Source organism: Crotalus tigris, unplaced genomic scaffold (assembly GCF_016545835.1).
Source record: "Crotalus tigris isolate CLP2741 ecotype Arizona unplaced genomic scaffold, ASM1654583v1 scf7180000018015.536803, whole genome shotgun sequence".
Lineage (NCBI taxonomy): Eukaryota > Metazoa > Chordata > Lepidosauria > Squamata > Viperidae > Crotalus > Crotalus tigris.
Window position 1 is genome coordinate 427,188 of NW_024096777.1, and position 23,709 is coordinate 450,896.

Consider the following 23,709-nt stretch of genomic DNA (forward strand, 5'->3'; position numbering starts at 1 on the left):
AACCTTAATTTGGGAAGTCAGCATTAGCATCCGAAGGGAAAAAAGTGAGGAAAAGGCTGAGCATTTTTATATAGAACTGACTTTGACTACAATGTGCATTCTAAAAGCCTGAAACAAACAACCACTTTTAAGATACTGGAATATAAAATGTTTACATTTTATAGAAAGAATCCTATATGTAAAATATAAATAATATATTTAGCCCATCATCTTACTTTAAGCAATAAAAACTATTGTTTGTGTATGAAACAAATTCACAGCATTGATAAGCCAATCTAAGTATTCTTAATTCACTAGCAAATAATAATAACTGCTAAACAGAATAAATTACCTGGCAGATCCTCAAGGTTGCTTGGTTTAAATTAATGGAGAACTGATCATTGTTTGAATTTTGCTTTAAGATTTGAATCATATGAAAATATGTAGTAAATGTTCATACTTGCTTTATTTCACGTTCTTTAAGGCATTACACATTGGTTTCTCTATAGTACAGAAGAGAAACTGTCAAACTGTAGTGATTAACACAGATTTCTTTTAATAATCGACATGCTAGTGAAATAAACACAGCTGGAAAATGAGAAACCCTTGGATGTTTCCATCAATAAGCATAAACATATCTGGCAAATACTTGAAAGAACTGTCTGCAATGATTTGTGTGTAAATTGTAAAAAACAAGAGACAAATTAATTCATGTCACATTTAGAATGGGTGTCAGGACACTGCATATACTCCCTACTAGGTGAGGTAAAGATAGTAATAGTAAAAAGCAGTTTCTAGAGATCCTAGCTTATACAGAATACAGTGAGTTATACATTACTATAGTAATATTAATAAGTAATAATCTAATCTATAGCTTCTTTTACTAAACAGCATTCTATGGAAGCCTTCACTGATGTATTCATTAGTATAGCTGAGAGGTGATGAGGGCAGGAAAATGAGCTCCACAAAATAAGGATAAGGAAAATTTTTATACTGTGTAACCAGAAAGAAAAAGTCACAAAGAACAAAGGAGAGCAAAGAATAGTTGACATAAAAAGTAATTTTTTTAAACAAGGCAAACATTGTCATCAATTTTGACAGAAAGAAACAAGTATGTGAAGTATGTGAAGAATGAATCCATGCCTAATAATTGGAAACAAATGTTGTTACTCATGTACTATACAAAAGGAAAAGTAGTAAGGGTGAATGTAGAAACTACAGAGAAATGAGTTTGCTAGGTATGCCCAGAGAGTCATTCATTCATTTATTTGTTTGTTTGTTTGTTCATTTGTTTGTTCCATTTATATAGATGCCTATCTTATAACTGATTCTGAACAAAGTTTAAACAGAATAAGGAATTTGGCTGAATTTTCATCCAAAGACCTAAATTTGGAAAATGGAGTATAATTTTATGCCATTTAGAAGCTCTTTAGAAGAGACATTGGTTCTTTAGCAGGTCACTGAGAAATAAGCCAAAGTTGATTGTACATTATGTATTTGTAGAAAGTGCATAATAAAGTGAGCAGACTTAATTGTGGAATCCTATGTACAAATATGGAGATTTTAATTGAGTGCAAAATGAAGTAAGAATGGATATGACTAAATTAAAGCTTGCAAAAAAAATAAACTGATTGTTTAGAAAATGATACAATACAGCAGAAATGAAGGGTGATTGAAATCACCTGTGTTACTTAAAACATTTAAAATAAATGTATAAGAAGTTATTGTAGTGACATTAGAAGTATGTTGTTGACAACAACTATGTATATTTTTACATGAAGATTCTGCTATGTTTCTAGCAGAGACTTCTAATAATTTATGTATGTTAATAGAATGTAATGCAATAAGAAAAATAATATATCAAAACCTAAGTTAACTATGGCTGACAAGTAAAATGGGTAAATTCATGCAAATTATACATAAATTGTAAAAAAGCTAACAGATGGAGAAATTTGAAGGCGCATGAAAATGCTGATGGAAAATGAGTACAGCAGTTGCAAAGAATTAACTGATAATGGCTGTGTTTAAGAACATGCTTCTGCCCGCTTTGTTACATGGGGATGAGGACTGGATAAATCAAAAGAAATATAATAGTAGAGTTCCATGGGAATAAGGTACCTAACATATGCATGAGGGAAACAAAAAAATATATGATCAAGAATTAATGGGTGCTGAATGAATATAAAGCTGTGGTGGCACAGTGGTCAGAATGCAATATTGCAGGCTGACTCTGCTCACTGCCAGGAATTCAATCTTGAGTGCTCAAGGTTGACTCAGCCTTCCATCATTCCAAGGTTGGTAAAAAACAAAAAAAATCTGCTAATTCTTTATTATCTGATATGTAGTTTATATTTAGAAGAAGCAATAATTTTACAGCTGTTAAACTAAATACTACCGGTATTATACTTTTGCTATTTTGATCATGTTACCAATGAAGAAGTGCCCCAAAAGAGTTTTTCCTGCAAATTACATAACATTGTCGCATGCAGGAGACTCTAACTTGCAGTTCACAACTCCATATGGAGAATAATCAAATTCCCAAGATGGCAATGAGATGGACTCCCCCCCCCAATGCCAAATGACCAAGAGAATGCCCTTGAAATATATGGCTAAGAACATTCACAGATGATTTAAAGATTTTAAACATTACATGGGAAGACGCTTACGTATTTGCCCAAAACTAAAAATACTGGACATCCCTTACTGCCTGATACGCTACATAGCACTGGAGGATCTAATGCTAAAGCTAAAATGCTAAACTGAATCCAGAAGTGTTTTCTGAAAGCTTTTTTTTATGAGAAAACCCTATTTTTCTTTCAATTAGCTAACAATGCAACTTCCTCAAACAATGACAGTTTTGAATCTGTATTGAAAAAATGCTGTCAGAGGCATTTGACAATATTTGTGATAAATTTGTCCACATGCTGGGAGCCATTTGGTTAATTCATTCTTATTATAGCACTGAAGTGCAGATCACTCACATGGTTCTCTAATTGTTCTGTAGATGTAATTAATTTTCATTGCATTAACACCATTCATTTTATTGATATTTTTTCTTCTTTTAACGCTCCTTTTTTGGTTTTACAAAACATTATCTCTATTTCTAAACATAATTGTCCTGATTTTTCTTTAAAAAAATGACAAATATTCAATTATCCAATAAAACTGTTTTCTTAAGCAAACAATCAAGTAGGTAAAAATATAATGAGTCATTACAACTATTAGAAAATCTCAAAATATTATGATTATTCTCTGGCTCTATAGCCAGAAAAAAGCATTATTTGAAGAAAGGTGAAATTCTTTTGATTATTACCTTACTATTACTACTGATGTTACCATAAGCAAAGTTATAATTGGTAGAAATTAATGAAACATTAGAATGGGAGTTACAAGGATGGCCTCAAAATGAAGAAGAAAAACCCCCTATTTATTTTATTAAAATATAGGCACACAAAGCATTGATATGTTAAAAGGTGAAGAGTAACCAGTAAACATATTCTATTCGAATTGCAAAAACTGTTAGTAAACATCTGAAAAATATATCTTTAATAGATCATTAATGTTAAGTAGTATGGAATTTAGATGTAAAGTCATAGAAAAAAATACTGCAAACTAATGCTATTTTTGACATAGATCTATGTTAATTTTCAAACACCAACAAGTATAGGCATATCAATCTGCTCAACATTCTGTTTCCACAGTGAATCAAATGTATATAGGTTATCCGTTCAAGGATAGGTTTGAAGCTCCAGAAATTGTGAGTGCTCCAACACTGGAGGTTTTTAAGAAGAGACTGGGCAACCATTTGTCTGAAATGGTATAGGATATCCTGCTTGAGCAGGGATTAGACTAGGACAGACATGTCAAACACAAGGCTCAGGGGCTGGATGTGGCCCGCGAAGTGGTTTCATGCGGCCCATGAAGCCATCCTGGAAACAGTGAGGGAACGGTCGGCCGGGAGTTAATGTGCAATTTTGTGGTGGCCATCTATGCTGAAACGCATTCAGTCTTTAACTTCACAAGGCCGTCTGGAAACAGTCAGGAACCAGCCCCTGCCATGTCGGCCCTGCCTCCTTTGTGAATGCTGGAGAGGTGTCACCCTTTGTGAGGAATGAAGAAATGCACCATTGTGCTGGCCACTTCCAGGTGGTGATGCATTTCTTCATTCCTCACGAAGGGTGACACCTCCCCAGCTGCGTTTGTTGCCTGTTTTTCTTCCTCCCTCATCTCAAATATTTTCCCACCACTCTGTACTTAGGAAAGAAGGAAGGAAAGAAGGAAAGGAGAGGGAGGGTCTGAGGGAAGTCCCACCTTAGTCCTCCCCTGCTGCCCTTTCACCATCCCCTTGCCCCCTCCTCCTGGCCTATCCTGGGGGGTCTGCCATCCTATTCCTAAGGAAGCTTTGGATACAAAGCTGGGTCTCCTCCCATGGAGAGGGAATGGGCCTCCTTCTGACTTTGCCCTTGTACCCATCATGAGCAACCTGGCTAAGGAAAGCAAGCACAGCAGTAGCAGCCTTGAGGAGGAGGTAAGTGCAGCTGGGCATCCCCTTGGGGAAGTGGGGCTGGGCTTGGTGCCGCAGGTGCTCCAGGGCCAGGCTGGGCGTTTGACCTCTGCTGCCCAGGGCTCCGGGCAGCCCGCACCACCATCCAGCCCCCCTGCATGGCCTGAGAGGAACAGTGCGTCTCCTCCAATGGGCCATGCCTTGGCACTTGCCCTGGTTGCACCCCTTCTGCCAGAGACCCTCAGATCTGTCCCATTCCTGCCCAGGCCCCCACGGGCATCCTTGACGCGAATGATGTAGAGCTGGCCATGCCCACCCAATAGGCCACCCCCACTGCATCCACGCCCACCCAGTAGGCCACACCCACTTTGGCCACACACACCCGCCCCCCCCGAGGGCAACTGCAATGCTGATGTGGCTCTCAATGAAATTGAGTTTGACACCCCTGGACTAGAAGAACTCCAAGGTCCCTTCAAACTGTATTATTCTCTTATTCTGATATGTGCACAATATCCTCCTACTCCCGTATCGAATGGTATACAGTCTTGGCTCAATAAGGTCAATTTTGAAAAATCTGCCTATCATATTCACAATTTGCAAAGAATAGTTATCTGCAACTCAAGCATTCCAATTCACAAACAAATTCTTAGATCATCTTGTAACGTATGTGCATATGTGATTTTTCCTCTCTTTAACCCTAGCCTGAAGACAATAGTTAAATACATGTAAAAGAAATTTAGTTCTTGGACATATGGGCATAATGAGAACATTGTTTTTTTAATGATAAAAAGAAATGTTCTAAAAATAGAAGGTAAATATATAAATAATTTTGAAAGCAATGTAACACTTTACCTGCTTTTGCTCTTCTCCCAAGCCATCCCACATAGATGCTACAATTTTAGAAACTTCACCAAAAGTAGCATTTGGATTTTGGCCCTTAATAGCTGCTTGAGTATCTCGGAAAAATAATGCATAAGCAGAAACAGGTTTTTGTGGCTCATTAGGATCCTTCTTTTTTTTCTTCTTAGGAGTTTTGGGTTTCTTTCCCATGTCAGAGGCAGGTCTTTTTTCTCCCCCATTGATCTACCAAAAAAAGAAAAAAATCATTATAAAACAAACTATTGCAATTATTACTGAAAACCAAACTAGTTCTTTGTTCTTCCATCCATATGAATTTAGACTTTTAACTTAAAATTTTACTTTAATTACAGTCCTTTTATAATCCAAATCATTGGCCTGTTACATTATTTCATTTATAAAATTCATTTATAAAGTTATATAACCTAATTATATTATACCTTACAGTTTGTTTTCATTCTAGCTATACTGTAGCTTAGCTTTTATTTTTTAAATCCTTTTCAAGCTTTACTGCAAATGGCATGATGTCATTTTGAACTCTTTCATTAATACGATAATCAGTTTCAATAAAAGGGAATATACATAGCTCAAGGTTGCTTTTCCAAAACACCTTAAGTAAACCAAAAGACTCAGTAGCCCAAGAAGAAAGAACAGGAGTCATCTACAACATCCAATGTGAGGACCGTTTCAGCTATTACCGGTATATAGGAAAAGGTAGAAAATTTGCAGAATACATCCATGAACACTAACCAGAAGTAAGAAGACATGATGAAAACCAACACATGGACTTTTAGGTTGGATATATTGTCTGTATTCAAGTCTGCATCTGCTATATATTGCTAACTAAGTGCAGTGTCATTATGCATTATGGACTGTAATTTCTATACAACAGACTGCTCAAGCTGCTAGTTGTAGGCAACAACCAGTAGTGTTCTATTCTGTTACTGTGGTTTGTCTTTTTTAATAAATTCCCTCTAGAAATGGATCTGGCTCAATTGATTTGTCTATTGATCTTGTACAGTATGTATTTGACTTAAATCCATCAGTTGTATGTATTTGGCAAATAGTCAAAACAAATATGGTTGTAGTGTAGAGCCTGGATATTCAGTGATATGTTCTAGATGGGAGCTGGAAGCACATAAGTATTCATGAGATAAGATAGCTTTTCTGTTTATATGTCCATTGTGTAGTTTTACTGTGACATCAAGGAAGTGGCTAAAACTGACGATGGGATGGAAGCTGTTGAAGTTTTAGAGATTGGTGGATCTTCTTCATGATGAAGAAAATGTCATCAAGTACAAGAGAGATTTCAGGGGCAAAGGTATTCTAGGTCAGCCATGAAAATATCACTGCCAAACATAATGTAGTTTTGGTTGAATGCAAAATCATACAGTCTAGGGACAAGGTATGCTATGTTGACTTCAGTGGTTATGTTCCTGATGGCTTGAAGTTCACATGTTTGGGGAATATTTATTTATAGTGCACGAGCATCTAGCTACTATCCAATTTAGCTTTAGTGTCTCTTATATACCTATGGCTGCTGGTGACAGGTCTGAATTCAGAATCTATAAAAGCTAATATTGCTCCTGGAGTCACATGATCACATTTTGGACACTTGGCAACTGGCTCACATTTTCCACTGGTTGTAACATCCCATGGTTATGTGACCATGATTTACAACATTTTTTGCCAATTTCTGGCAAAAACACCCATTTGGGAGAATGGATTTGGACTTTCAACTTAAGTCACTTAACAACCACTGTAAAACTGTTGTACAATTGGATCCATCAACAAGGTCTGGTGATAAACATGAGTGCCTCAATTTATGACCATCATGAGTTACAAACAAAATTCCAATTTCAACAATGGTCATAAGCTGAGAACTACCTATATTCTGGAACTTGGGCCTGAAAGAGGAAGTTTACATGAGGCTATAGGGCTGTTTATTTTTAAGGGTGCCCCAGTTTTCATCAATAAAATTTCAGAATATGAGCAATGGTACATGCCACATTAGAAGTAGAAAAAATAATTATGTTTTTAAACTGCATCCACATTGTCAAGAGAATATTACATGAATGGTTAGTAATGGATTACATATTTTAAAAAATGCTGCATTCAAAATAAAAGCATATGAAAAGTACTGAAAACTTTGTCCCTGTCACATTTCTCTCCACTGTAAGTAATATATGAAGATAATCTTCACATAAAATTGTAGTACAAATTTATTTGTGTTATTAATTTATTCTGAGGAGTGTTTATTTATTTATCTATCTTGGCTTATATGCCATTCCAGTCATGCTTCACTCTGAATAGCATTTATGCAAATTAAACCCAAATGTAAAACCTACCGAAAGTTTCTGTTAACAGTTTTTGTTAACAGTTTTTATGAGAACAAAAAGAAAAGTAGTTCTTTTTCTAGAATAATAAAATATGCCATGGTTCTTCTTATATTTAGTAAGATCTTTTTCCTATGCAAATTGGCATTTCTGTTACAATAGATCATAATATTTCTCACAGCACTCAAAGGCAAAATTTAAATTCTTTACTACCTAATACCACTGCCATATCAATGTAATCATATAAACATCAAGAACCTGGTACTTGTAGCATCAGTGCAAAAAGTCAGCATTATCCACTCCCTGGATCTGTACCCTCTGAAAGCATTAAACATCTGTTTATAAGATCCTTAAACTGTATGCATGATTGTCTATGTTACTGAAACATAAATTAAGATCTCTGTAATGTTATATTTATTATGGCTTTGTTCGACACTGGAATGGTTATGACTTAGAATCTTCTTTTTCTTTCAAAGCGTAGTCTCATCACTTTTTATTAACATTGGAACGACCATGTTCGTGCTTTAGAATCAGGATAATAAACTTGCAGCACAAAGGTGGAAATCCAAATTCTTTAAACCATCATGCATGTTTAGCTAACAAGTTACTCAGCTACTTAGAATAGTTATTTACCAAGTTACTATTGGCATATATAGAAGGCTACAAAGAAAAACTGCTATCTCAGAGGCAGGATGAATGATTCACTGGATTTGAGTTGTTCGTCCAGGATTTTTTTTTTTCAAACAAGGAAGTTAAAACTAAATTCACATTAATAACTTAGAAACTAAAGAGGGTGATTTTGGAATCTTATGGTTCTAACAACCAGCAATTATACAGATTTTGCTGCTAGCCATCAAAATGGAGATAGATGGGAAATTGTTTTAAAAAATTCTCATTCTTAGTTTGCTAAGCACAGACTTCTGCTTCAAAATCCCTGGAGGTATAGTTAGCTTGAGGTAATCCACCTCCTGTCAGACCTTATTGCTTAATTATAGTGATGTATTTAACTTATTTATCACAAGAAGGCACAAGTCACTCACTTTAAAAATCTGTATTAACCATGATTCACAAATAATAGATCACAAGAATAGATAGATAAGGATTTAAGATTATCAAAAAAAGGTGTAATGATGATATCTAAATGCCCCCTGAGAAGCCAACAATACCTAGAAGCATATTTAAAATAAACAGCAATAGTTCCAAGATTTTAATGGAAGGTAGGAGAACTGTTTTATTCACCATAGATTAAATTAAATAGATTAATTCAAGTACCATAACAGACTAAGCAAAAAACATAAAATTCTACTTAAAACAAAGTAAACTGTTAGGTTCTCTGCTACAAAAACAAAAAAACAAAAAACAGAATAGGCTACAGCAAAGCTTTAATGATCATGTTTCAGTTAGTTAATTTGCTGTTGACAATCCTCTCATACCATGTTCTCTAAATTCCATGAAATCCTTTCATATACGAAACTCTTTGTCAGCAAAAATCTAAATTTATAGAAATAGTTTATTGCAGTAGTGACTTGAGCCTGCAAAAGGTTCCTAGATTGGGGCTGAAAGGCAAAACGGTTTCTCTTATTTGGAGGGATAAAAAAACTTTTTATTCTTTTTCAATCAACTTCGTCAATTTGGTGTTCCCAGTAATTTTTGCTGCATTCTAACCCAAATTTCTGGTAAAGCTTCCAATGTATAATTTTGGCAAATTGATCATGACATTGTAGATAATAAGTCTGTGAGATTTTGCTGCAGCCACTGATAAGGTGATCCACTGTTTCCTCTTTTTCGTTGCATAAGTGATATTGTTATTGCTGACATGTTGAATTTTTGCTTTCATGGTATTGGTCTGCAAGACTTGTTCTTGGGTAGCCAAAATGAAGCCTTCAGTTTCTTTCTTCAGCACTCCTAATCTCAACCAGCTCCATATTAACTTTGTATCTATCTTTCCTTCAATGTTCTTCAGGTATTGACTGTGCATAGGTTTCTTTTTCCAGTTAAAAACCCGATACTCAATGGTTTCCTTTCTATATTCTGCTTTCAATCTTGTTGTTTTCAAGAGGTTTCCCTTGTTCATCTCCTTCAGCAGAAGCTCTTTTGCTTTTTTATGTTGTCAATTAACTCTTCCACAGTTTGTTTCACCTGTAACAGACCTCTGACACCCTGAGATCTTGGCAAGTACAATCAAAACATCACCTTTTGGATGCAGAGCATGGTGCATTGTCATTAGTTTTCTTGTCTTTCAATCCAAATTATCAAGTTCTAGCTCAGTCCAATCAATTATTCCAGCTGAGTATAGTATTACATGCATTGCCCAGGTGTTAATTGCCTTTATGATATTTCCTCCATTCAGCTTTGATTTCAAGATTTTCCGGACTTGTTTTATGTATTTTGTTGAAGTAGCTTCCTTGACTTGGTTGTGCAATAAATCAGAAGCTTCCAAAACTCCTAAGTACTTGTACTCCTCTTCTGGTGTTACTGCATTTATCAGCTTTTCATTATCAAGTTTGAAATCTATTATCTTCAACAATTTTTCCTGCATTAATAACAATTGTTGCACATTTGTCAATGCCAAATTGCATTTCAATTCTTTCTGCTAAACTCCTCAGTGCTTTTCAGCAGTGAGCTCAATTCAGCTTTTGTTTTTCCAAACAGTTTTAAATCATCCATGTAAAGCAAATAGAAAATTTTCAGCCTTTTTTTAGCCAAGTCATAGCCACATTTGCTTTGTTCAAAATGCTTATTAGTGGCGCCATCGAAAGTACAAATAACAGAGGTGACAATGAGTCCTTTTGGAAGATTCCTCATTTGAAGACCTATCTTGATGGCTAGAAGGTAGAACTACAGTAATTACTTTATTTCCTTCCTCCAGCAACAGAAAGATAGTATAGATTGTGGGAACCCTCACCAAGCAAGTGTACACCTGAAGAGGTGTTTCCTGAAAGATAGATAATGGCAGCATAATTAGCTAGTTGCCACTCTAAGCAAAAGGTGGGCCATGTGAAAGCTGCTTGGAATAGAATGAAAATAATTCTGTTACAACGTATTACAGAAGTAGGTGGATTTATACAAATGCAAATATAAAAATGATATTTTGTTGAATGAAGTGGAAAGATGATAAAAATGCATATAACAGCCTATATATTACAAAGTAATATGTTCTTGGTGATTATCTCACAGTAACAAGAGGGTCACTGCATTCTGTACTTTTTGTAGTTTCTGATCCACTCTAAATGGGTCTTCAGTTTAGTCCCATAAATTGCAATACACTGCAGTAGTTCAACTCAGTAATGATGAAGGTATGAGGAAATTTATTATAGTATGTGAAAAGAGAGTAAAAGATAGTCACAAAGAATGTAGTCAAAAGATACCAAGGAACAGTTAAATGAAAAAAAGGTGGTAAAAAATATTCACCAATTCTGACAGAAATAAAGTATTTTGGGGCGTGTGTGAAAGTTAATTAAACTGCTTCCAGCAGTTTAAATTGAATTAAAAATAAAAGCAATGAAGCAAAAAGAAACTGATGTAAAAGAATGCTGGTGGGGCAGTCTAGCGAATTCTATGGGAATGATGTGATCTTGTTGAAGAATGGAATTGGAAAAAATGTTATAACATTTATGGTCAAGCATGCCTATGAAGGTATTCAGCAGGCTTCCAATTAAAGAAAAATGAGGAGTTACACAGAGGAACATTTTTGAAGTGCAGCATGGCCTTGGAAGGATGTACCAAATCAGAATTTTGGCCTTCAGTTAATCATGATTTATGAACATGAGAAGTAACATTTGAAGTTTATTGATTTTGCAAAAAATATGGTAAAGTTGATAGGCTTGAATTATGAGTTTAGGGAAGTATAGATTTGGTTGATGAATGTGATATGAAGGAAATAAAGGATGATGGAAAGTAAAATGGAATGCTTAGTGAATCATTTGACATTCATTCATTCATTGTAAAGGTATCTATGGAGAAATATATACGAAATGCTTAATATAACTGGAGAAGAACATTGGTTCAGGAGGTGAATATATGTGTACTTCTATATGTAGTTAATGATTATATTGTTGACTGGGAATCCAGAGTTTGCAGCAAATAGTAGATAGAAGGTATGATATAATAGGAGTGTGGATCTTAAAATCAGTGTATCAAAGAGAAAGCTTTGATACACTGGTAAGATGTTGCAAAAAATAAGATCAAGTAGATGAATTTGTCTATCATTTTGGAATATAAACATACAAGTAAGTGTATTTATGTATTAATCAAATTTATATATCTGTCCATTTCATGAAAAGTGACACTGGGTGGTGAACAACAATCAGATGAAACAATAAATAAAACTTGTACATGTATAATGTACATGTATGTAAAAAAATCTTATTAATAAATGTAAAAATGTTAAAACCCCTTATTAATAAATATAATACAAGCAAAAGAGAGGATAAAATTATACCTCAACAATTGAGCCACCTGAACAAGTTTTTCGTTGCTTGGGAAGTCCAGGCCAGTTTTCACACTTAAAATCATTGCAGCATTTCTCATTATCATATGATCAAAATGTGGGCAATTGGCAACTGGCATGTATTTATGACAGCTGCACTGTCAAATGATCATGTGATCATTTGTAACCTTGTAACCTGATCGCATGATTCACTTAACAACTTCAGTGAATCACTTAACAACTGTGACAAAAATGTCACCAAATGGGACAAAAGTCATTTAACAATTGCCTTGCTTAAGCAACAGAAATTTTGGGCTCAGCTGTGGTTGTAAATCATGGACTATTCGTAAGTCCACGATAGAATTTATATAATTTTGAAAAACAAAGGGGCAAGTTTAAAGATCAAAAAGCAATATATGAAGTAATATAAGGTATGGTGGAATAATGGTTTGCAAGGGTAGATGAGAATGCAAGAAGTATGGTAACTAATGTTTGTGTAAATTAGATTCAGTTATGGTTTCTTTTATTTTTCTAATCTCAGGCCTTAAATTTCTTTGTCCATTTTTATGGTTCACATACCTATTCACCCAACCTACCAATGTAAGTAGAAACTGCAGCTAGTTGAAGTTCAGATGCTAATTTCATATTTAATGGATCGTATACAACAGGAAAGAAATGGAGTATCTTGAATACATGGGAGAGAATACTTATTACATGGATTAAGCATTTATGTTGAGTTAAAATGGGATAAAGTTGAAAAAAGAAATAAAACAATTGTTTACACAGTATGGAGTAAACTTGTATAAACAAGTTTATTGAGAGGAAATCTCTCAATTAATGTTTGGAGTAGAGAATTTATAGATGGTATCACACTTGAAAAAAGGCATTTGATATTGATTAAAATTTAAAAATTTTAAACTTTAAAATTAAAATAAAATTAAATTTCATTAAATTATGTTTAAATTTTATAGTGCTGGTTACAAATAACCACAGTTTTAAAAGTATTGGTCATACCTTTGAAGTATCTTCTTCATCTTCATGAACTGAACTGGATGGTGAAGGAGTGGCAGATTTGCTACCAGGGGGAGATGGAGAGTTGTGAGGAACATTGTTTCCACCCATATTTAAACCAAGCTGAGCACTTAGTTGTGATTGGTTAATAGTTGTCAGCTGACCATGTTGTATTATTCCTGGTTGCCTCATATCTCCAGGCTGGACTCTTGGCCTCATGGCTGCTATCTGGGGATGGGAATTATATTGAGTTCCTTCTGTATTCCGTAATTCTTGCATCTAAAAGAAAAATATTATACATTTATTATTTGTTGTTATTGTTCCACTGTTCAGAGAATTTATCCTGAGAAATGATTTAAAAATTCATTAAAAAAATAAATGAAATCATATGATAGGGAGTTGCAAAATTTTCCTCATCTTAAAACACAGCAATATTTAAGAAAAGCTTAAAGCTTAATGCTTAAGAAAAAATTCATAACGTCAAAACATTTCCCTTTATATATCATCATTAGAAAGCCCCAGAAGCAGGAAAAATGAGCTAAGATTATGTAATTGTATCTAAATTTTATCGCTCTCCAAATCAATTTAGTTTCAAAAGAGCTGAAGAATTTTTAAACAATTGGACTCTAGTTTTAATATATAAGGCTGTCCAAAAAGCTACTATAATTTTCCATGTGGAGAAAACAGTGAGTTAATGATTGGTTGATTACTTGACTACACAATTCATTTTTTGAAATCATTATAAATGAGTGCTTCAGACTCTAAAGTTATGAGCTTCATAAATTACATTTGTGGGCTTAATTTCATTTTATTTTTTTTAATTTGAACAATAAATCTAAACTTTATTAAGATAAAAAATGAGAAGGCACTAAAATAAAGAATACTTTCTTCTTCATTAAGACAAAATACATTCAAATATTACAAATTATCAATCTGAAGTTTTCAAATTTGAACTATACAATATAAATACAAAAGAAGTAGTATATTTTGCAGCCTTAGTTCAATTACTTACATTTGTTTGAAAGCACAATAGAAATAAGGCATACATAAACAATAAACATTATCTTTTCAAGGTGCAATGCATCATATATTAATTTACACTCTATTCTTACCTTTTTACCTACCATATTTCCAGAGTTTTATTATAAAGATAAATATTTTGAAAAATAACCTTACTCATTTCTACTTAGTTTGATGTGAAATGTAATAATAAGTGGTAGGGTGAATTATTTTTGCAATAAACTAAATTATTGGGAAAAATCATTGAAATATATATTTGATAAATATATTATATTTGATGAAATATGTCATTACTTCAGAATGACTGAGGTACGCTTAAAATAGATCTGTAAGGGTTTTACTATACAATCAATCAACATTGTAGGAAGATCTATTCAGATATAGTAATGAAAGTAGTAGCAGCATAGTTATTGTGTTTAATGCTATTACTAATAAAAAATTGTATTTGTTAGTAGAAACAGGTATTTTTTATCCATAAAAACAAACACAATTCCAGAAATCTGCCTCTCAACAATCAAGAGCTGTGCTCAATTATATGGAATAGATGGTACATCCAAAATGCTCTTAAATTAATTTAGTGAGAGTATTGCAAATTTTTCCATTTTTTTATTTCATTACATTTTAAAAAATTTTTATATTTCAAGTAGAGTCCTAATTAGGCACTTTTCATTATTATTTTATTAATGAAGAACTGTTATAAATCTTTAGCTTTGTACCCATATTTAGTAGATCAGAAGACTGAAAATATTTCCTACGAATTATAAATGAAATTTATAGATATAGATATATAGATATAGATATGTGGCTTATTTAAACTGTGATTTGAGAATAAATATTGGTTTCTTGAATTGATGGCCTGGTGTTGACATGATTTTAGACCCTGTCAGAACTGGCACAAGCACATTTTGCTCTGACCTCTCTCCATGGCCCCCCAAAAGTAACAATTTAATAGTTAAATACTGCTTTTTCCATAATAACAAGGACAACCTTGGGAAACATTTTAATACAACACATCCTCAGGTTCAGAAGTTATAGCAAATGAAGATACAAGGTGTCAGGATGCAATCTTAGAAGTCCTATCCAGTTTTTGAAAGAGGCCAAGAAATGCATGCTTTCCATAGAAATAATTTAAAAACTTACCAACTTATAAGTAGAATAAATCAAAATATTATTTTAGGTTTACAGCAAAAGATCATCAAAAAAATTGGAGGACCATGATATAATGTATGTATCTCTACAGAAAGTATCATTCTAGCTGTAGAATTTTGGAAGTGGAACTCCACACAATTTAAAGTTGCCAAAAATATCTGAACAGAATAACTGTATCCAGAATTTGCATTATTTTTAATTTTTCTTCAAACACCAAGGCGTTCTAAAGTGCAATCACGTGACATCAATTATCACTTTTAACAGCCTTTCCCAAAGTCTGTATAATAAATTTAACCACAACATTAGAATTAATGTAATGAATAATCAGGGATGGGAGAGGACAGAGCAAGAAAAATAGTGTATATTGACAACTGATGGTTTAGAAATAAATCTTGAAAAATATTTCAAGATGGTTACTGGCTCTTTACTTTCTCCTTTCAATAGTTCTATCCTAGTCAAATACATTAGCCTCCAAAGCTATCATTATTTCTGCCTCTAGCAGACAATCTATATCTGAACAGTTGTAAACATAAAACTTGGCTGTATTGCTTCTGATCCAGCTGTTTCATTGAATAGCATTTGGTGAATAAAGAACTGGAATATGGGTACCCCCGAGGCCTTATTTGCTAATGTTAGTCACCAGCTGCTGCTTTTTGTAGTGATAATAAGAAAGGCCAGAAAATATGCCAGAGAAGGAGGAGTAAAAAGAAGCATCAGCAGAAGAGAAGATCTCAGAAACCTTTTCATTCTGTATATTTGTTATCATTTAAATTTCAACCCTGGTGAATTTTCAAGGCTCAACTGAATAGTTTCTTAGAGTTAAAAGTGTGAATAGAGCCTATAAGTTACAAGAAAATATTTTTCCTGGCAGATCTTTTGTTATATGTATACGTGACCAATCATCCTGAATTTTCATAGTGAAATAAGGGATCTAGAATTTTAACTGATACTTCTACAACCTAATTTCACCCTCTTGTATTATTTGCACTTTCAGAAAAGAATTGATAGAAGGTAAACAACCAAGGTAAACAGCTAAAAGCTTTAACTGACTAGACATTTCCAAGGGTAGAAAAGTGGCTTGGAAATCTTGGTTTAAAGACAATGGTTCATACTGATACATTATGACACCACATAATAATTAGCTGTAGCAATTGAAGCTGGGCAAAGGCCTTACTGACCAATACAACCAGCAGTTCTTCAAAATGAAGCTGGGAGACTAGGAAGACACCCAGATTACAGGCTTGGTCTTTTAGGGGAAATGCATCCCACTAAAAGCCAAAAATTATATTTATTTTCTTGTATGTACAATATCTATCAGTGGCAGCTGACAGAGTGGATTAAGCTGGTTTATTGTGGCACTTATGAAAAAGAATGCAAGGGGACACCTTTCTATGGTTGTATTTTCTGTAAACTGAAATTATAAGGTGTTTTATTCTTAAGTATAAATATTTATTATATAAAAACAGCTAACATTGTAATAGTCTGATTAAGATAAAAACTGTTAGATGCTAGGGAGTCATTTAACCTCTCTTGGACATCTGTTTGGAAAATTCATCCTGCTTGCACAAGAGTAAACAAACACTCTCAACTGGCCCACCTGAAAAAATTTATTGCATGTATACAGTTATATGTGTGAATCTGCTAAAACTATGGTCATGAAGAATTCTGTCCTTGTGTCTCAGTCTGGATTAAGCCAACATGTACTTTCTTTAATCAAAAACAAAAATACTTAAGGACACTGAAAACCAAAGAATTGTTTTCTTGTGGATCTCTTCATTGGCCTATCTTTCTTAAAATAATCTCTAATAACTAATAACAATTTTCCAGTATTTCTCAGTCCTGTCATAAATTTCTATTCAGCAATATCATTATTCCAATTTGTTCAGTTGAACAAAAAAGACAACTTGATTTAACATGGAAATGGGCTGTTGGTTGGATCTCCGAGCTTGGCAATTTGGCTGCAAACGTTTCGTCTCCATTCAGTGCACTTTGAATTGTGCTTTTCTGTCAAAGCATTGGCCTTTAAATACCTTTTTAAAGACTTGTGCTCTGACAGACGAGCACAATTCAAAGAGTACTGGCCAGATGCCCTTCCTAATGCCATGTGGAGTTCGCAGCAGCTATTTTTTCTTTGCTCCCTAGAAGAGGAACATTTGCCAATACCTAGGATTGAACTCTCAACCTTCCAAGTGGGAGGCAAGCCTCTTCACCACTAGGCCAGCACCCCACTCTATATTTGTAATATATCAGTTTAAAATTTTCACAAAGGAGCAAAGAGTGCAAATGTTTCACTAAATCCAGGCTGGCAGCTGGAATTACATTTCATTTTTTTGCAGGGCGGTGGTCAAGACCTTTTGATGAATTCTCTTTTAAAGGGTCTAAATAATGGCTACTTTTTGCTTTATCAAGGCTACCTAAATAGACCATTTTAGTTAATTCCAATGATATTGTCAAGGTAGAAAACAGACAGAATATAAAAACAAAGCTTATAGGAAATTATTCTATAATTAAAATTCAGTTATTGTTTCCTAATATTAATCTTGGGTAGTTCTTTAAAAATAAGCCATCGAGTTTTATTGTACTGCCTCAACTGATATAACTTATCTTAAATGTCTTTAAAATAATTAAATGTTAAAGCAGATTTTTTTTTAGCATGGTCATGTAACAACACAAATGTTTTAACATAACATTTTAGTATACACTTCATTTTTAAAAAATTAACATTGAGTTTTACTTGATGTGTTAATAACCTTTGAGTCATGCAGGCCAAGGTCTCAGAACTAATCATAAAAGAAACACACTGACTACTATTCACTTTGATATAATAACCTTTTATTTAAAACAACTTCCAATAAATTTCATTGCAAGAAGTTGCTAAAAGGGTTAAAACCTATTAAATGTCAAAGAATTTGCCTGACTCAAACTTACAATAAAGAAAGAGAATAGGTTTTCTTTCTGAATTATTTAAATCTTTACTGTGCACTGAACCATTAAATTAGAAAAGTGTTATTAGAAGTGTTCTCTGGTTTTTATAAAAGTTGTAGCCTAGAATGTTTCAAACTACAGCCTTTAACTTGAGCAGTTGAAGAAATAGGTTTTTAATCCTAAAAACATGGTTTTCCCTGATATAAAATGGATCATAATTAGAAGTCTGGCCTGCAAGCTAAAGATAATAAAACTATGATTATAGCAGCATACATGTTCATTTAGTGTATTCTTTGTGCATGTTTCCATTTTAATTTGGACAAATGTCTTCAATTTAGTTTGATCTTGTATTTTTCACTCACTTGGATCCTCTAGCAAAGAATAAAGCTTTTAATAGTGAATCATTTTAAAAAATTAATTGACTTTTTAAAAATCTTTTCAAAATTCTAATAGTGTTTCTGGCAAGTATATGTTAACATGAGAAGTAGAACTTACATATAAGCTAATGCATATTCTTCTTTATCAAAGTTTTACAATTAATTATGATTTAAACATTACATGGAAGGCAAAATAATGACATCTCATTTTTTTACACATTTCATAGAACTGTAACTAGCAGTATTTTCAAATGGATTATGCTATCAAAATATATCATCTTTACATATTTTTGTTGTTTCACAAGAAGTTTTATTTTATGATCAGGAATTGCAAAAGAACAATTGTATCTCTCTATGCAATATCTGTTCTAGCAAAAGACCACTGAGCTAGAAGAATCATCCCTAATTACATTTAAATCAAGATACTGAAATATTAATATTTAAAATACTAGTAAAAGAAATAAAACTGTAGATAACTTGCATATATGTGGAACCCCAACATATTTCATGTAAATCATATGTAGACAAATCAAAGAAATTAGTACATGCATTTAAACTAGTCTTCCCCAGCCTTGATGATTTCTAACTACATGGATTAACCCCAAAAATTGTCAGCCATCATTTGGAAGTTCTAGCAGTTGGTTAATGCATTTGGAAGGCACCCAGATTGGGGAATACTAATTTGAAATTAATTTAAGTGAAATTAAATTAAATTAAATTTGGGTTCTTTTACTTTTTAAAATTCTAATCGACTCATGTAAAAAGAACATTGGAATAATTCAATAAAGTACCACCTTTTGAATAATTCAGTAAAATAAACTTGTCATATACTACTCTTCAGGTAAGCCATTTACTATCACACTGTACTTATTTGCAGTCTAATATAATTTTCAAAAGCTTTTCTCAGGATACCTAAATTACATTCTTAAGATACACTACATTAGTTACAATTTTTTAAGATATAGCTCTCTGTTATGGGAAGTTCTTTCCTAAAAGAAGCAATTGGAACTTACAATATGATATTCCATGAGAAGACTACTGATTTAAGAGCATTTTAAAATGTTATTTCTAACTTTTCTGTTAAAAACCATTCACACCATGCAATAAAATTAACCACCATAAAACAGAATAAATATATGTTGATAAAATCAAACATCTATAACTAAAAACATAAGCAAAGTAAAATGAATCCACAATATTTATATGATGTCCAATTTCTTTTGTTTTAAACTGTGATTGAATTACTAACATAAAATCTCTTGTGTGGATAGGCAAAAGCAAATGTAGACAGCAGCAGTGCTTTTTTTCTAAAAAAAAAAAAAAAAAAAAAGGTGCCGGAACTCACACGCATCATACCACCTGCCTTGCCTACCCTATAAGGTTCCATCCAAAAAAGGTGCCGGAACTCCGTTCTGGGCGTTCTATGAGAAAAAAAGCCCTGGACAGCAGTATATGTATAAACTTCTGTGACTGGAGATAAAACATGAAAAAGTAGAATAGTAATAGTAGAATGCATTACAATGGGGAATAAGCCAATGAGAAAACAGGGTTGATTTAGACCAAACCACTAATATCATTGTTCCCACTCCCAATTTATGTATAAGGAAAGAAACAGGGCTTAACAAGGCAGATCTTGGGCCTACCCAGGGCAACCCTGCTAACTATTTAAGGGTGGAGATAGGGCTCTCTTTCATTACCATAAGAGTACATCCTGTCATTCCCATCTTGCCAAACTTTGTGTTGTTCATTACTCAGCAGTGAATCAGTGTTTATCAAACCAACTTTTGCTCTGCTCTCACTTAGACCTAGGAAGAAATACCTACATTTTAGTTTTTGAACCAGCTTTAGCTATTCTGGCTTCATTCTGTTGTAATCTTTTTTATATATAATACTTATTTTATTATTTTATTTTAAATTTTACTATTTCATTGTTATTTTATATTGTAACATAGGTGTTACTTAGTTATGACATGTGGTTAGAACAGTAAACTTATTTACTTACTATATATAATACCAACACAAAGCACTTATTCACTGTCTAAGAATAAAGCCAAGGCAAAGCAAGAGATCCAAGGCAAGGCATCTCAACAAATATTGGGAGAGGGGGGGAGGGGAGCTTTTGAACCAGTTTTAGCTATGAAGATATAGGGCTCTTTAGTGAAGAAATGAATTGCCAGTTAACAATCATGATGAACCAAATAATTTTCTGTCAACAAAAAAGGAAATTTCCTCACATATGTCCATAACAAATAAACAAGTAGTACAGGAAATCTCTAAGAGAAAATGTAGATTGATAGGACTTAGATGAACTAAAGGTAATGTTGGTTGGTTTATTTTTATTTAAATCCTACTTTTAATAAACTCTGCTTAGTCTCCAAAAATAAATAGGTTAGATTAAAACACAGTCATGGCAGCAAGATCAATCTCTGAACTTTATGGCTGAGTGCAAATTTGAAAATGCATGTCCTTTGCTTATCCAACATACTAATCAGTACATTTCTGTTTTAAAATTAATGTAAGCTGGTGATATTGCAAACCTACATAGATCACCCACCATTTAGGATGGCAAATATAATTCAGTTTCTATGCAAAATCACATCAGCAATACAGTTAATCTAATCTTATATCATCTAAATTATATCATTTTATACCATCCTAAATTTAATCTAATCTTATATCATCCTAAAAGGACTACAGTTACTTAAAGTCAACTACCAGACATGGAATAAACATCTCTATCACTTCAGCTTTTATGAAAGTTAACCCTGTCAAGATTTGCCACTAAGGATTTCTTTTACATGAAATGATTTGAAAATAAATCTGCATGCACTGGGCAGTTACTGGTAAATTAGGTAGCAACCGTATTACAGTAGATACCATTGTTCTTGACATCTTTGTATATGTAATTGTTCTTGTCTACTTAACAAATCTCTCTTCCTAAGAAAGATTTTAAATTATATGATTCAAAATATGATTTCTTTTAGTGACACTGGGATTTCTGCCATAAGACAGCAATAAATGTATATTGTTCTATTTATTCTATTAATGACATGTTAGAGTTCTCTGTTTTGTATTTGTTCTTGAGTACTAATGATAGGAGCAAGTGAAGAGAAAGATCAAAACATATCAATATGTAGTATATTTGTTTATTAAAAGTGCATTTCATTCAACTGCTTTTCACATACTGTATATATCCGTGTATTTTAAAACTGTTGAAAACTGCTAATTTATGATTATTTATGATCACACAGATAAAGTCAAAAGGAGAACTTGGTTTATTTTCCAGTAAATAGATAATATGTCTCTGTAGGCAGACATACTACATTTGATCCTAGCTAAAAGGCCCAAAAGTGATAGCACTGAACAGAAGATACATTACACTAAACCGTGACCAGGAGCCAAAATTTGTGCCAGAAATTTCAAATTTCAGATCCCATAATTATGCGTCAGCCTCTCCAAGGACAATGTATCATGGGAACTATAGTAGAAAACATCTTTAAATTACATTTACCTACATTACTCTTTCACATCAAATTAGATAATATTATATTAAGCATTAGAAAACTTAGAAACAAATATATTTATTTGATATTTATGTATTTTGAAGATGGGGCAAATGAAAGAATTCTCTCATTAAATAATATTGTTTAAACATCAAAAAAGTAAACTGTAATAATTAACAACAAAAGTAAACTTAGACAGTCCAAGAATATTTATTGTCAAAATGAATTTTTATATGTGATGATTCTGCAGTTCATTATAGCAATAATAAATCAACACTGGTGGCTTCATACTGTTATGGAAAACTTACTGCAGGCAGGAAAGTTTAGTCATTTTTTTCCATTTCTAATTGCAGCTGCATTTCTTAGTGTCATATAAATAATTGAGACTGAGAATTTGGTCAAGTATAAAGTACCTCTACATTTCACTTCAAGACAGTTTCCACTGCAGGAACTAGTCAACTTCCTGGACTAGTTCCTGGAGTTTTCTTGGCAAGATTTCAGAAGTGGTTTACCACTGACTTCTTCCTAGGGCTAACAGAGTGTGATTAGCCCATGTTCACCCAGCTGGATTTGTACCTACAGCAGAACTAAAACTCACAGTCTTCTGGTTTCTAGTTTGGTATCTTAACCATTACATCAAACTGGGTTTCCTTGAAAATGGTGGGCATAATTTCAATATAATCTTGGAAGCTGGTTTGTTTTATTATTTCACTTTAGCCTGACAGAATTAAAAGCATCCAATTCAGTTTATTTGTTTGCTGGTGCCTAATATATCAATGTGTAGTTGATTCATTTTATATTTAATTGTGCCAAGTTTACAATAGTCTTCTCACACAATGCCTTTGCTATTTTTCAAAGTGGTCATCTACTTTACCATCTTTTTATATTGCTGCTGCCCAATATAGGTGTCAACTTGTTTTATCAGGGCAGTTGGGATGATATTCACGCCTTGGCAGTGGTGGGATTCAGCCAGTTCACACCACTTCAGCAGAACCGGTAGCTAATTTTTTGTTGCCCAGGTTCAGAATGGACTTCCGGAAGCGGTATCCACACAGAGAACCGATTGTTCACATATTTAAATCCCACCACTGTGACTTGGGTATCCCTGCAGGTGTCAACTTTGAAAATGAGCATGGCTGCAGCCATCTTCCTTATTCATTTTGGGTTGACACATTGAAAGAAGGAAGAGGGGATTGCCAGGTGTTTCAACTAGTCAAAATAAACCTTTGTCCCATGGGGACCAAGGTCATCAGCTGCTCCTGAGACTGTAGGCTGGGTGTTTTATGAAAAGCCTGTCAAGAAGATTTATTGGGGAACGTAGTTGCTTACATAACCTTAGGGGTGGGATTTCTTAACTTTGTATAGGGGAATTGTTACGTGTGACTTCAGACTTGGTTTCACTTTTGATGTACTAATACTTTGTAACTAATAAACATGTTCTTTGAGGAATTTCCAAGCCTCGGAGTTCTGCTTTAATTTGTCTCTGTCTGTTGGAACCATGCAGCAGTGATTAAATAAACTTGCCTTATACTACTTATCTTTCTACTCATCCTTCCAAGAACACCCACTGCTCAGCTAGAGATTAGAACGTATAACTATGCATAAGAAAGCTGGTGCT

At 33.5% G+C, this 23,709-nt stretch overlaps 1 protein-coding gene across 2 annotated transcripts in view; it reads right to left on the reverse strand.

Annotated features, from left to right (window-relative positions):
- The window catches only part of TOX (thymocyte selection associated high mobility group box), a 131,502-nt gene that overhangs the window by 27,056 nt on the left and 80,737 nt on the right, over positions 1-23,709 (reverse strand). For both annotated transcript variants that reach the window (XM_039346581.1, XM_039346582.1), the window contains exons 4-5: positions 13,121-13,396; positions 5,336-5,566 (exon numbers count right to left, since the gene is read on the reverse strand). In XM_039346581.1, coding sequence (XP_039202515.1) covers positions 5,336-5,566; positions 13,121-13,396 — 507 coding nt within the window. The remainder of the gene's footprint in view (positions 1-5,335; positions 5,567-13,120; positions 13,397-23,709) is intronic.